The 16,530-nt window shown below is 36.4% G+C and overlaps 1 protein-coding gene across 8 annotated transcripts in view; it reads right to left on the bottom strand.

Annotated features, from left to right (window-relative positions):
* Positions 1–16,530, bottom strand: part of DENND4C (DENN domain containing 4C) — a 165,237-nt gene that overhangs the window by 49,017 nt on the left and 99,690 nt on the right. For all 8 annotated transcript variants that reach the window (XM_004465470.5, XM_004465471.5, XM_012527880.4 and 5 more), the window contains 4 exons: positions 2,975–3,120; positions 1,848–1,883; positions 1,632–1,762; positions 309–441 (listed from right to left, as the gene is read on the bottom strand). In XM_004465470.5, coding sequence (XP_004465527.2) covers positions 309–441; positions 1,632–1,762; positions 1,848–1,883; positions 2,975–3,120 — 446 coding nt within the window. The remainder of the gene's footprint in view (positions 1–308; positions 442–1,631; positions 1,763–1,847; positions 1,884–2,974; positions 3,121–16,530) is intronic.

The raw sequence follows: 16,530 nt of genomic DNA, 5'->3' as shown, positions 1-16,530 counted from the left end.
GGTGCCGCTGATAAGGATAGAAGCGGTCACAGAAGAACACAGCAAATGGACACAGAGAGCAGACAACTGGAGGGAGGGGGGAGGGGCAATAAATAAATCTTGGGGGAAAAAAGCATAAAAATAAGCATTCAGAAACTTTAGTCTCAATATTATAGGTAATATTGCAGGATAACTAGTTTAATTCAGTAACAATCATAGTGGGTTATCAAATGGTTGCTACAGGTAATAACTGTAAACTGTGAACTGCATATCACACATACACATTCTACATTTTAAAACTAACATGTATTAGACAAAGCATATCTGACCTGTTTAGTTCTTTTAGCCATGAGAGCTGGACTGTTTGTAATACTATTCCCAGTAGGGTGTCTACTAAAACAAAGTTTCAGCTCCTGCGGTCTGTCAAAAAGCTTAAGGTCCAGTCTTGGAAAGTATTTGTAACTAAAATAAAAAGCAAAAATAGAACTGCTGATTTAAGAACATTATTTCAGTAGTTTGGTAAATATTTATAAACTTCAAATAGTACCCAATATCACTCCCCCCAAATCCTTATAAAAAATTCTTTTTTTCAAAAATACAAGTGATATAGTTACAAGATACATAGGCCACCACATGGGAAACTTTGGCTCTCAACCCTATTTGTTATTTTCAACCAATCCCTGGAAAAAAAGAAAACCATGATATTTTACTTCACATAGATATTAACCCTTTCAACAGAATCCATATATTAAATAATTTATACTAAAAAACTAACATTCAGTATACTTTGTAAAAATTAACTTGCATTGGCATTTAAAGGGAAAAAAACCATAATTTTATTTTAGGGATGTACCATAATTTAACAATTCCTTATTACTGGGAATTTTAAGGTAATTTCTGAATTTTTGCAATTAAATATTTTTGTACATATGAACTTGGGAAATTTGTGAATACCTTTGTGAGTATTTAGTGGCATGGAAAATTTTCAAGCCAATAAGGGAAAACACAGGTTACAAAGAATATGTACAAGATGAACTCATATTTGTTTGACGTATAACAAATGCATACTTATGCATGAAAAAGACAGGAAACATACAATTATTAAGACATTAAGTAATTGTACTAAAATATTAAGATTTTAGTTTTCATTTTTGTTGTCTCACTTATTAAACTGGGTATTACTGTGGTTATAATAATAAACAATAATCAAATCCATTTAATTCTTATAAGATTACATTTATCTTAATAAAGAACAACTCCTGGTCCTCTACTTTAAGTTTACTCTCTCATCTTACTAACTTGTAAGAATTTCACAATCTTTACATTAGCAACAAAACTGTGAAAGGGAAGAAGGAGTGCTTACAAAAGTAATATCTTTCTTCCTCAGAATTGAAATTTTAAGAAGATTAATATATGATTAAATATTAAGGGGAACAATTATACATATATGGCCTCCTGTCTAACAAGGCTATCCAATTCTAATTACACCTGGTAACATTTCCATAAAATATTCATCTCCATGAGTTCACTGAACAAATGTTGAAAATGACCTTTACAAATGATTAATATACATATCTACTAATAATCACAAAAAATGCAGAATAAACTATCAAAACTGTACATAAACAGCTTTTTAAAAAAATTCCTCCTACCTGTACTTTGGTGACAATTCCTCTCCATCATCAGGAGCTGGTTCTGGTGGCATTATGAACACAGTGTGTTCACTTTTCTGTGAATCATCTAGTTCTATCAATTTGGTATCTTCTGCTGAATCAAAATCAATCTGAAAGTAGTTATTTTCTCCAATTAATTTGCATATAAGATGCAATTGTGAAATCTCAAAACTTAAAAATCTAAGAAAAAAGTACCTTATCTGTTTTTTCTGTGCCTTTATCAGGAAACAACTAGAAGAGGAGAAAAGAGATTATTAGTAAAAATGTCTTCTATGAATCTCATAGAAATAATTTTAAATTCTGAATTAAAACAAAAGTATCCTTTTAGTACCAGGCAGAAGCAAACATTTCACAACATATTTTAGGTCCTTAAACCATTAGGCTAAAGTATATTACTCTTATGATGATTAATTAGAAACAGAAAACAACTTATTTTGATTATATTCCCCTTTTCAAAAACAAAAGCTGGCCAATCATAAAGGGAATCTGGTTTTGTCAAATCATTTTCATTATTATTTCATTATTTCACTGCGTTATTGACATTTTCTAAGCTTCCCATCTAACTGAAAGGTAGCTGGAATATCAATTTCACAAATAAAAAATGTTGAATAGTTTTAATATTAGCCCTGCAATTCTTATCATACTGATAGAATGGGAGAAAGTTTATTCAAGTCTTCCAAGGCATACAAATCAATAAGGGTGCAGAAAAATTAAAATAGTATAATAGTCTAGCTTTTTTGGACACAATCTCAAATTTTATACAAAATACATTTTACATAAACAATTGGGCCCAAGGTCCACTTAGCAAAAGTAAAAATCCCATTAAAAATGAGAAAAATATACATATACGTCAGTCACCACTATCAAGAATTAACCTCTAGGGGAGTGGATATAGTTCAGAGGCTGAGCACCTGGTTCAATCCCCAGGACCTCCTTAAAAAAAGAAAAAAAAAAAAGAACTAATCTCTAAACTTCCTTAGGATGGGTAAAGATAAATAAGCTTTAAAATCTAACATATGTCCAAATATCTTCCACCAGGACAAAATAAACATGTTAGCAAAAGTATTCGGAAAGACAAAACAAAGAGAGCACAGGAATTCCATTAGCCATGAAAATGAACTTTAAAAAAAATGGTATTTTATTTTATTAATTTAAATAAAAAACATGATAAGACTTGGAAGGCTCAATGAAATGTTCTTAGTATTTAACAGTTACAAACCTAAATTGAGATATTACACTTTGGGTTAATAATAAAATGATTATACAGGTAGCCAAGCTGCTAAAGTTTTTCCTTAATATCGGTACATAGGTTCAACTTTTACCTTTTCTATGCAGTCATCAAAAAATGCAAATCCAGTATCTTTATCACTTACAAAACTGCACTCTTCAATGAAACGAATAAAAATCTGTGTTTTTGATAAAAGGGTGTAGAATTTTGTATAGGCACGATCTCTACTTTTTAAAAATCCTGAAGAAAAGAAAATTATAAATTTAAGTAGAACTAGATGGTATATAAAATAATTATAAAGTTATTTATATTTCATATATACATATCTACCTATCCATACCCATCTATCCATGTTTAGAGCAGATTCTAATAAAAATAGATAACTCCTTCTGCCTAATACCAACATGAAAAACCTTAACTTCTACCATTAATCTTTTTTTTAAATGTGGTAAGATATATATGAAAAAACATAAAATTTTCCATTTTAATAATTTAAAGTGTACCACTCAGTAGCATTAATTAGTTTTACAATGTTGTCTTACCATCATTATCATCTTCCATAACTAAAACTTTTCTTACCACCTGAAACAGAAACTCATTACTGTTAAAGCAATAACTCCCAAATTCCCTTCCCCTCAGCCACTGGTAACCTATAATCTATCTTCTGTCTCTGTGAATTTGCTTATTCTTGATATTTGAAATATGTGGAATCATACAATATTTGTCCTTCTGTGACTGGCTTATAACACGTATCATGAACAAGTACATCCATGTTGTAGATTAAATCAGAACTTCATTCTTTGTAAGGAATAAGGAAGAAATAACACAGAAATAACAGTTGTTTTTTCATTCATCTGTCCATGGGCATACAAGTTACTTCTACCTTTTGGCCATTGTAAATAATGCTGCTACGAATATTAGTGTACAGGTATCTGTCTGAATCTCTGCTTTCAATTCTTTGGGGTATATATGTAAGGTTGGAATTGCTGGGCTATAGGGTAATTCAGTATTTAACTTTGAGGACCCATCAAACTTTTCCTTAACAGCTGCACCATTTCATATGCAATGATCAAGAGTTGCAATTTCTCTGCATCCTCATCAGCACTTGCTCTTTTCCATTTTATTTTAAATAAAACTTTTTTACATTTTGATGAAGATCCATTTATATATTTTTTCTTTAGTTGCTTTTGCTTTGGGTGTAAAGTCTAAGATTCCATTGCTTATACAAAATTCCCCTAAGTTTTCTTCTAAGAGTTTTATGGTTTTAGCTCTTATATTTAGGTCACTGATGCATTTCAAGTTAATTTTTGTATATGGCATCAGATAGTGGTATAATTTCTTTTGCATGTAATGTTAAGTTTCTTAGCACCATTTGTTGAAGAGACTAGTCTCCATTGAGTGATATTTGTACCCTTGTTGAAAATCAGTTGGCAATAGACAGGTGAGTTTATTTCTGACCTTTCTATTCTATTCCATTGGTCTATATGTCTGTCTTTATGCCAGTACCACACTGTTTTGATAACTGTAGCTTTGTAGTAAAAAATCATGAAGTGTGAGTCCAGTAACTTTGTTTTTCTTCAATAGCAGTTTGGCTATTTGGGGCCTTCTGCCACTCCATACTAATTTGAGGATTGGCATTTCCATTTCTGGAACAAAAAAAATTATGGGAATTTGATCAGTATTTCACTGAATCTGTAGCTCACTTTGGGTAGTTTCACTATTTTAACAATATTAAGTCTTCTAATCCTTGAGCATGGGTCTTCCATTTATTTAGGTCTTCTTTAATTTCTTTCAGAAAATTGCTGTAATTTCAATGTACAAGTCTTTCACACCTTAAATTTACTCCTACATAGTTTATTATTCTTGATGCTATTGCAAATGGAATTGTTCTCTTGATTTCCTTTTCAGATTACCACTCATCTATTACTGAAATCTGAAACTCCAATAAGAATTTCTCTCTGATCCTCTGCATACTCTTCAGGGAAAAGAAAGGTTGATGTCCTTTCTCTGTAAAACAATCAAGCCTGTCACATAGGCCTGGGATAACAGCCCTGCAGTGCTCTCAGTACAACATTCCTTCTCTCTATTAGCTGCTTCCCATCAGCAAACTCAAGTCTGTCTTTCTCATTGTAAAAACCCCTTCCTTAACAAATGATGAAATTCTTTCCTTTCTTGCTGTGTCCTGTCTTAGAAAAGGGCTCCACCACCCTTCTGGCTGTCAAAGGCAAAAACCTGAACTTTGTTCTTGCCATGTCCATCTCCTTTACATCCTATGCTCAATCACCAATATCCAATCTACCTCCTAAAAATCACTCTTATATTCATTACCACTAGTCCAGGTGAATTCTACCAATCACTCGTAGAGGCAGACCACTGCCTTAACCTCCTAATTAGTAGATCCATACCTCAGATCCCTCCAATCCATTCTCCATATAAAAAGTCAAAGAGATTTGTTTTAAATTTTTTTATTAGAGTTGACAGTTTACCTAAAAATTATGCATAACATACAGAGTTACGACATACCACTCTATTATTAACACCTTGAATTAGTGTGGTATATTTATTATAATTCATGAATGAACATTTTTATAACTGTACTAATTATAGTCCATCATTTACAATAGCGTTCACAGTGTTATTCAGTCCTATGTTTTATCTCTTAATCTCTTAGTTTTTATTCTAGTAACTTACACATGAACTAAAAAATTTTTTAACCTCATTCACATATATAATTCAGTACTGTTAATTACACTCACAGTAATGTGCTACCATCACCACCACCCATATCTAAAACTTTATAATCAACTTAAATAGAAATTCTGTACAAATTAAGTATTAAGTTCACATGCTCTACCCCCAAATCAGTCCTTGGTAACCTATATTCTAAATTGTAACTTTACAAGCTTATTAAAATTATGTCTTATCTGTGAGACCATACAATATTTGTCCTTTTTTATGTCTGGCTTATTTTGCTCAGCATAATGTCTTCAAGATTCACCATGTTTTTGCATGTATGAGGACTTTATATCTTTTGACAGCTGAATAATATTTCATTGTATGTATATATCACTTTTTGTTTATCCATTCATCAGTTGATGGACACTTAGTATTGTTTCCATCTTTTGGCAATTGTGAATAATGTCAGTGAATGTTAGTGTGAAAATACCTGTGCAAATCCCTGCATTCAATTATTTTGTGTATATAACTAATAGAGGGATTGCTGGGTCATACAGTAGTTCTATACTTTGCATTCTAAGGAACTGCCAAGCTATCTTCCACAGAGGCTGTACCATTTTACATTGCTACCAGCAATGAATGAATGTTCCTATTTATCCACATCCTCTCCAATATGCACAATTTTCTGTTTTTAATAATAGCCATTCTAGTGGGTGTGAAATAGTATACCACTGTGATCTGGCTCTGCATTTCCCTAATAGCGAGTGATGTTGAACACCGTTTCATGTGCTTTTATAGCCATGAAAAGGCTATATTCTCTTTGGAGAAATGTCTATCAGTCTTATACCCATTTTTTAATTGGTTGCCTTTATGTTGTTGAGTTGTAGGACTTATTTATATATTCTGGATATTAAACTCTTATCGGATATGTGGTTTCCAAATATTTTCTCCCCTTGAATAAGTAGTCTTTTCATTTTCATGATAAAGTCCTTTGATGCAAAACAATATTTAATTTTGATGAGGTCCAATTTATCTATATTTTCTTTTGGTGCTTGTGCTTTCAGTGTTTCCTGTCTGGCTGCGTCATTGTCTTTTTGGTGTGTTGCTTCACTGCGCCGGGGCCTGCGCCTCATCGTGCAGGTCTAGGATGCTGTTTTCTGTTGTTTTTTACCAGGAGGTTGCAGGGTCCTCCATATGGTAAACAGGAGCTCAACTGCTTGATCCATAACCACTTAGTAGAAACTATTGCCTAATACAAGATCCTGAAGATGCTTCCTTACGTTCTCTTTTAGAAGTTTTATAGTCCTGGTTCTTGTATCTTGGCTTTTGATCCATTTTAAAATAATTTTTTGTATATGGAGTGAGATAGGGATCCTCCTTCATTCTTTTGCACATGGATATCCACTTCTTCCAGCACCATTTGCAGTAGAGACTATTCTTTCTCAATTGAGTAGACTTGAAAGCTTGTCAAAAATCAATTAGCCATAGATGAGGGTCTATTTCTCAATTCCCAATTAAATTCCATTGGTCTATATATCTATTCTTGTGTACATGTCATGCTGGGCTTTTGTGGGCTTTTTTGTTTTTTAAAGATTTATTTATTTCTCCCCACCCCTTTGTTGTTTGCACTTGCTATATCTGTTCATCTTCCTTGTTTCTTTAGGAGGAACTGGGAACTGAACCCAGGACCTCTGATGTAAAAGGGAGGTTCCTAATTGCTTGAGCCACCTCTGTTCCCTGCTTTGATTGTGCCCCTTATTATGTTTTTCTTCTTGTATCTCTTGTTGCATCAGCTTGCTGTGCCTGCCCATTGCGCCAGCTTGCTGTCTTCTTTAGGAGGCACTGGGAACCATACCAGGGACCTACCATATGGTAGGTGGGAGCTCAATCACTTGAGTCACATCCACTTCCTGCATGCTGTTTTGACCACTATAGCTTGGTAATAAGTTTAAAAGCCAAGAACTGAGAGTCCTCAAACTTTGTTCTGTTTTGTCAAAATGGTTTTGACTGTTTGGGACCCCTTACCTTATATATTTGATAATTAGCTAAATTTCTGCAAAGTAAGCTGTGGAAATTTCTATTTGAATTGCACTGAATCTGTAAATCATTTAAGGTAGAACTGACATCTTAACAATATTTAGTCTTCCAATCCATAAGTATGGAATGTCTTTTCATTTATTTAGATCTTCTTTGATTTCTATTAGCAAAGTTCTGTAATTTTCTGTGCATAATTCTTTTACTTAAATTCTTCTTTTTGTTCACACATTGCCTTCTTTATATCCTTTAGCTCCATATCCACCATTAGTTTATTTCTATCCATATTTCCCTTCATATTCTTGAATTGATTCAGGAAATCTGTTGCTTGAATTTGTTGGATTAGTTATTCCAAATTCTGTCTCCTCTGAAGTCCTAATTTGGCCCCTTGACAAATGTCTTATTGTTTCTCAGTATACTTGTAAATTTTGCTGATGTCTTGGCATCTGATTGTTTTAATGTGCTAACTCTGAAGGTCAGTTTCTCCCTTTTGCCTATGGTTTTGTTGTATGATTGGCTACATGTTAAGACTCTTTTTTGACACTTGGTCTAACTTACTGATCTTTGGAGTAGCCCATATGTCTTAGTTTGCCAAAGGGCTGCCGATGCAAAGTATCAGAAATGGGTTGGCTTTTTTTATATAAACAAATCAATTTTATTGATACATATTAATAAAACATAAATCTATCCAAAGCATATCAAGGTATTCAGTGTAATCACATATTTGTGCATTCATCACTTCAATCATTCTTAAAGCACTTTTATTATTCCAAAAATAATAATAAACAAAAAACAAACAAAACTCATCACCTCTCAATGTCTTTTTTTTTTTTTTTAAAAGATTTATTTATTTATTTAATTTCCCCCCCTCCCCTGGTTGTCTGTTCTTGGTGTCTATTTGCTGCGTCTTGTTTCTTTGTCCGCTTCTGTTGTCGTCAGCAGCACGGGAAGTGTGGGCGGCGCCATTCCTGGGCAGGCTGCTCTTTCTTTTCATGCTGGGCGGCTCTCCTCACGGGCACACTCCTTGCGCGTGGGGCTGCCCCACGCGGGGGACACCCTTGTGTGGCAGGGCACTCCTTGCGCGCAACAGCGCTGCGCATGGCCAGCTCCACACGGGTCAAGGAGGCCCGGGGTTTGAACTGCGGACCTCCCATATGGTAGACGGACGCCCTAACCACTGGGCCAAAGTCCGTTTCCCTCTCAATGTCTTTATGCCTCACCTGCCATACAAAGCTGTTATTCTTTTTCCTTCTCTCTAGGATACTTGAACTTATATTTTGTAAAAAGTCTTATATATGTAATATCACCCATATTCATGTTTTACATGAGGTTTTACTGTCTTATACAGTCCCATGTTACAGTTTTTAGCTTTCCTTCTAGTAATATATATGACCTTAGACTTTCCCTTTCAGCCACTTTCATACCCATATAGTTGCTCCACTAGTTACAAACACCATGATATGCTTTCACCACTTCTACTCATTTCTGAAGATTTCCAAACAAACAACCTGTTTGCCAATTCTGCACAGATTAACCCTCAGCTTTCCATTTTCTACTCTCCTTCTATTTTCTGGTGACGTGTATTCTAATTGTTAGCTCCATTGTGTTTACACAATACATTTAGTTCATAATAGTACAATCATACAGTATTTGTTCTTTTGTGTCTGGCTTGCTTCACTCAACATATTGTCCTCTAGGTTCATCCATGTTATATGCTTCACGAATTCATTTCTATTTACCATTGTATAATATTCAACTGTGTGTATATACCACAATTTATCCATTCATCAGTTGATGGACACCCTGAGTTTTTCCCAACTTTTGCCAATTTTGAATAATGCTGCTATAAACATTGGTGTGCAGATGTCTGTTCACATCTCTGCTCTCAGTTCTTCTGGGTGTAGACCTAGTAATGGTACTGCCAGGTCACATGGCAAGTCTATATTCAACTTCCTTAGGAACTGCCAGTCTTCCACAGTAGCTGTACATTCTACATTCCCAGCAACAGTGAATAACCATTCCTCTCTCTCCACATCCTCTCCAACATTTACAGTTTTCTGACTTTTTAATAGCTGCCAGTCTAATAGGTGTGAAATGATATCTCATTGTACTTTTGATATGCATTACCCTAGTCATTAGTGATGCTGAACATTTTTTCATGTATTTCTTCACCATTTGTATTTCTTCTTTGGACAATTTTCTTTTCAAGTCTTTTGCCCATTTTTTAATGGATTGGCTTTTTAATGGGTACTTTACTTGGGGTAAAAGCTTACAGTTCTGAGGCTGTGAAATGTCCAAGGCAAGGCACCAGCAGAGATGCTCTCTTGCAAATTATTAAATAATTGTCTTAAATAAATTTTTCCCATGGGCAGAAGTACTTTATTTGACAATTTCAGCATAAACGTGTAAGGAAGAAAACCATGCCCTCCTTTACCAGGCTCCCCAAAAATCCCACCTTGCAATCTCAAGACAGAGTAGCATCAGCACTTTCTTACATGAAAGGCAGCAGCTGTGGCCTTGGCACCGTTTCTGGCTCCACTTCCATGGAAGGGCAGAGAAGCATTGCTCAAACTCCACCACTGGGTCAGAGCCCATGCCAACAAGAGAGCAGTCATATCAGAGACTCTTTGTGCAGCTGCAAGTCAAACACCCATTCTGGTTCCCAGGCCTTCCCAAGGTGACCCTGTCTCAGACACCACTTGCAGTCATTCCAGGGACTCCTCTTGCCCCACTCTGAAGAGGTGTGCAATGACGAGCAGAATCCTCACATCTCTGGCAGGCAGAGGAGGGTTCCAGAAGTGGTGGAGATACAGTCCCCCAGCTGGGCCCTGACGAGGTTAGGCACAACGTAGTCAAGGCCAAGTCACACTGTGGTAGTGCCCACTGGCCCAGAAGCTCCGGTAGGAGTAGCTCCCAGGACTTGGCCTTCTAGATCATGCTGAGGACAGTCTGGAGCCTTTCAACAAAATGCTTGATGAATCTTCTAGCTCTAGGCACAGACAGTGAGCATGCCAGCATTCACCAGCTGTGTGATTTGTGGGTCCCTGAGGCCAAAGGTCTGTTACATCTGCTCTTGATGGAAGCTAAGGTCCCCACAGGCTGGAAGCACCAAGGCCAGAAACTTCTGCACTGCCCCAGCATAAGGTCAGCCATCGCAGGCCTTGAGAACTTTGGTCCTATAGTCCCCAATGAAGATAATTCCATGGGCATCCAGGTCATTCTGTGTTTTTTTTTTAAAAACAGATCTTCTTCCATGACTCATCCTTCATTGAAAACCAGTACATCCAACCGTTCATGCCCAAACTGTCTAAAAAAGGTTTGTATTCTTTATTGATGTTCAGAAAAATGAAAATAATAGGACTTGCCCCAACATTAAAAGATAAACAAAAGCCAATCCTCTTACATCTTCATCCTTTTCACCTATGAAGAACAACACATGAAAGGATTTACCCCTTAGAGATAAATAGAGACAGAGAGACAGAATTGATGATATGGAATGATGAAAAGTCCATACTTAGTCTGGTATTTAAGATTACCACAGTATGAGCCCTAACCTCATATTCAGCCTTATATACTACACTACCTCTAAAGCTCTTCACTTAGGTCAATTTGTACCATTTAATCTTTTCTTTGGGGGGAAGAGGGGGAGGGCGTACTGGGGCTGGAGACTGAACCCAGGACCTTGTATGTGGGAAGCTGGCATTCAACCACTGAGCTGCACCGGCTCCCCCCATTTAATCTTTTAATCCTTTTTCTCCAACCTGCCTTTTACTTTTTGCCCTTAAAGTTTCTGCTACAGGGTTATTACAATAACAGTAACAGTTACGTCCATCAGTACTCTAAAGTACTGTACCAGTTGCTTCATATGCATTTTCTAGTTTAATCTTTGCAAACATGAAGTGGATAACATCCTCATTTAATTAATGAGAAAACAAAGCCCTAGAAGGCTTCATAAATAGCAAAGCAGAAATTCTAATTCAGACCTGACTTCTTTTCCTACTACAGAAGTTGTATGTTTATAGAAAACTAACGCAGAAAATAGAGTTCCCATCGATACCTCCTCACATACAGTTTTCTTTATTTTTAACAATTTGCATTAGTGTGGTAACTTTGTTACAATTGATGGAAGAATATTATACTTATAGTATTAGCTATGAACCACAGTTTACATTAGAGTTACTGTTAGTGTTGTAAAGGTCCATGGTATTTAAAAAATTTTTATTCTAGTAATATAAATGCTATCTAAAAGTTCTCCTTTTAAAACATACAAATCAGCAGTGTTAATTACATTCACAATGTTGTGCTACCATCACTACCATCCATTATCAAAATACCTCCATCACCTCAAAGAGAAATTCAGTACCAATTAAACACTGATTCCCTATTCCCTAACCCCACTCCAGCCCCTGGCAACATATATTCATTTACCCAAGAGCATGTAGGATGTTAGCTGTGGGTTTTTCATATATGCCCTGTCTCATGATGAGGATGTTTCCTTTTATCTCTAGTTTTCTGAGTGTTTTTATCAAGAAAAGGATGCTGAATTTTGTCAAATGCCTTTTCTGCATCAATTGAGATAATCCTGTGGTTTTATTCTTTCATTTTGTTAATATCGTTTATTACATTAATTTGATTTTCTTATGTTGAATCACTTGTGTATACCTGGGATACATCCCACTTGACTATGTTGTACAATTTTTTTAATGTGCCAACAGATGCAGTTTTCTAATATATTGTTGAGGATTTCTGCATCTATTTTCATAAGGGATATTGGTCTGTAATTTTCTTTACCTCAGTACTGTCTTAGTTTGCCACAATGTGGCCAATACAAAATACCAGAAATGGGCTGGCTTTTATAATGGGGATTTTATTTAGCGTAAAAGCTTACAATTCCAAGGCCATGAAATGTCCAAATCAAGACATCATAAGAGATAACAAAGTTAGCCACTGGTGATCCTAGTATCGTGCTACATGGCGAAGTAAGATGGCATCTGATCTCTGCCAATGTCCCTGCCTTCACCTCCATAATCTACTATCTCCCAAAGCACAGTTGTGGGCAACCAGTCATAGGACTTGTCTTTTCCAGGCCTCCTCTCTCAGTCTCCACTGCTCCACTTTCCTACTGAGTTCAGCTGTGGGCTTCAAGCATATGGCTCATTTCTTCAACGTTATACTACTCTGTGGGCCCAGCCTCCTAGGGGATTTGGCTTAAGCTTTGGCTGCTAGAAATCTTCAAGTCCTCTCTCACATTGTATTGTAAAAAATGATAGAACTCCCTTTTTCTGTGTGTCTCCATTTATATGAGAACTAGTAAGTAGGCAGAGACTCAACCTGAGATACACCTCACTGACGTAGCCCAATCAAAAGGGTCTCACAACCACAGGAATGGATTAGTTCATAAACAATATATTTTTCTTTTTTGGCATTTATAAAAGGAATTCAAACTGTCACAAAGACCTTTTACTGGTTTGATATGAGGTTCAATGTTGGTCTCATAAAATGAGTTAGGAAGTGTTTCATTTTCTTGTGCTGCTCGAGCAAACACCATGCAATGGGGTAGCTTAAACCATGAGAATTTATTGGCTCACGGTTTTAAGGCTAGAAGAAGTCCAAATTAAGTCATCACCAAGGCAATGCTTTCTTCCTGAATACTGGTATTCTGGGACTGGCTGCTGGTGATCCTTGGTCCCTGGCTCCTCTATCACATGGCAATATACATGAAGGCTTTTCCATTCTCTACGGGTTCCACTGATGTTAAGCTTCTGGCTGTTCCTTTCGTGGCTATCTCTCTGTCTGAATTTCATTCTGCTTATAAAGGACTCCCACAATAAGATTAAGACCCATCCTGATTGGGCTGGGCCAATCTCATCAAAATACCCTATTTACAATGGGTTCACACACAGGAACTGATTAAGTTTAAGAACATGTTTTTTCTTATGTACACAGTTCCAAACCACTACAGGACGTATTCCCTCCTCTTCAATTTTATGGAAGATTTTGAGCAGGTTTGGTAAAATTCACCAGTGTAGTAATCTGGTCCTGGGCTTTTCTCTGCTGGGAGGTTTTTGATTATAATATCTTTGTGTTGAATAGACTCCTTTATCAGTATACAATGACCTTCTTTGTCCCTCCTAACAGTTTTAGGCCTAAAGTCTATTTTATTATTTTATACTAAGACATTAGTATAGTCTTTCATTTTCAATCTACTCATGTCTTATAACAGCATACTGTATACTTAGGACATGCTTTTTTATTCATTCTGCCAATCTCTGCCTTTTGACTGAGGAGTTTAACCATATACATTTAAAGTATCTACTGATAATTCAGAACATTCTTCTGATATTTTATTCTTTGGTCTGTGTAAGTCTTAAATCTTTTTGTCTCTTAATTTTTTGGTTAATGCTCACTTTTTTATTTACTTGATTTTTTTGTAGAGTACCTGTATTAGTCAGCCAAAGGGGTGCTTATGTAAATACCAGAAATGAGTTGGTTTTTATAAAGGGTGTTTATTTGGGGTAGTACCTTACAGATACCAGGCCATAAAGCATAAGTTATTTCTCTCACCAAAGTCTATTTCCATGTGTTGGAGCAAGATGGCTGCCGATGGCTGTGAGGGTTCAGGCTTCCTGGGTTCCTCCCTTCTAGGGTCTTGCTTCTCTCTGGGTTCAAAATTCTTTTCTTCCTAGGGTTTGCTTCTTCCTGGGGCTGGCTTCTTTTTCCTCTGTGAGCTTACTTCCTGGGGCTCCAGCACCAAACTCCAACATCAAAACTCCAACACTGAAAAACCCTCAACTCTGTCCTTTGCCATGCCCTTTATCTGTGAGTCCCCTTGGTGGGGACTCAATGCCCTAATGACATGGTCCAATCAAAGCCCTAATCATACCTTAATCATGCCCAGGTACAGACCAGACTACAAACATAATCCATGGAATTCATAACCTTATCCAACTGCTACAGTACCATTCTGAGTCCCTTCTCATTTCTTTCTGCATATATTTCATATATTTTCTTTGTGGTCACCATCAGGCTTAAATTTAACATTCTAAATCAATAGCAATCATATGTGACTGTATACTGTACTAGTCAGCCAAGAAGTACTGATGTAAAATACCAGAAGTCTGTTGACTTTTATAAAGGGTATTTATTTGGGGTACAAGCTTACAGTTATCAGGCCCTAAAGAGTCCAACTCATAAGAGGTACCATAAGAGGTACTTTCTCAGGGAAAGTCTCTTGCCATGAGTTGATGCGAGATAGCAGACAATGTCCCAGATCTAACTCCTTTTTTTTTTTTTTTTTAAAGATTTATTTATTTATTTAATTTCCCCCCCTCCCCTGGTTGTCTGTTCTTGGTGTCTATTTGCTGCGTCTTGTTTCTTTGTCCGCTTCTGTTGTCGTCAGCGGCACGGGAAGTGTGGGCGGCGCCATTCCTCGGCAGGCTGCTCTTTCTTTTCACGCTGGGCGGCTCTCCTCACGGTCGCACTCCTTGCGCGTGGGGCTCCCCCATGCGGGGGACACCCTTGCGTGGCACGGCACTCCTTGCGCGCATCAGCACTGCGCACGGCCAGCTCCACACGGGTCAAGGAGGCCCGGGGTTTGAACCGCGGACCTCCCATATGGTAGACGGACGCCCTAACCACTGGGCCAAAGTCCGTTTCCCAGATCTAACTCTTAATGCCAATGTTTTACAGAAAACATTCTTTCCTACTTTACTCCATTTATTTAAATTCCACCCATTCTTCAAAGTCATGCTTTTCTTGCATGAAGTCTTCCATGATACCCACTTTAAAGAATGCTCTTTTTTCCTGAATTCTAAGAACTTCCCTTCTCACTGAATTATTATTATTTGGTCTCTTAAAAACATTTTAGATTATTTTCTACTTAGAGTCCCAGTACTGGGATGAATTGCACCCCCCTCTCAATTCATGTGTACCTGGAATCAAAGGATGTGACCTTATTTAGAATTAATTTAATTAATTTAATTTAATTTAAAATGAGGTCACATGAGATTAACATGAGCCTAAATCCACTCTACTATATGAATGCCATGCAAAGAGAGAGAGACACACACAGGAAGAACAGCACATGATATGCAAGTAGAGACTAGAGTAATAATGTCCACAAGCCAAGGACTGTCAAGGATTGTCAGCAACCACCAGAGAGGAAAGAGGCATGGAAGAGATAAATTATCCCTGAGAGCCTCCAGAAGGAATTAACCTTGTCGGCACTTTGAATTCAGATTTCTAGCCTCTAGAAATACGAGAGAATTAATTTCTGTTGTTTTAAGCCACTCAGTTTGTGGCAACTGTAGCAAACTAAGACATTCCTTTAGAACTAGATCTTTACTCCTTTAAAACCCTACATAAAAACCAGTGGGACTTGTTAGGTGGTGACTAAATATTTGATGGATAAGTTACCTCAAAGCAGAAATGACAAAGGGCAAAAGAACTATTGGGAAAATAGTTTAAAAAAAAAAAAAGTAACTGCTAGGTAACAATACAGAAAAGTAAAATAATTTTCATAGGAATATTTGCAGCAATCTAAGGTTGACACTACATAACTAAGAACAGCTGAATAACAACAAAAATCTTTATAATTCCCTAAAACTGCAACTTCTAAAAAGGATGAGTATAGTGCTTTCCCCAGGAAAAAGGGTGTATTTATTGAAAATTTTTAAAAAGTAGCCTCATTCCACAAACTAATTTGGGAACATTTTAAAGGCAAGAGTAAAAAAAGCCAAGAAGTATGCAAAACTGCACAAAATATGTAAAAGTAAACCATCATTAGCCATGTTCTATTAAGATAGCTGATAATACAGCACTGTAAGTATAGGTGATATCTTCGACTTTCCATAATTAAAGACCTCCAAATTCTTCAAATTTCTCAGGGGAAAATAGAGAATTAAAAGGTTAAAAAAAAATTCTATACATAGAGCTAGATTA

This window comes from Dasypus novemcinctus, chromosome 8 (assembly GCF_030445035.2).
Source record: "Dasypus novemcinctus isolate mDasNov1 chromosome 8, mDasNov1.1.hap2, whole genome shotgun sequence".
Lineage (NCBI taxonomy): Eukaryota > Metazoa > Chordata > Mammalia > Cingulata > Dasypodidae > Dasypus > Dasypus novemcinctus.
The sequence above is the reverse complement of the archived record's forward strand: the minus strand, read 5'-3'. Positions and strand labels throughout refer to the sequence as shown.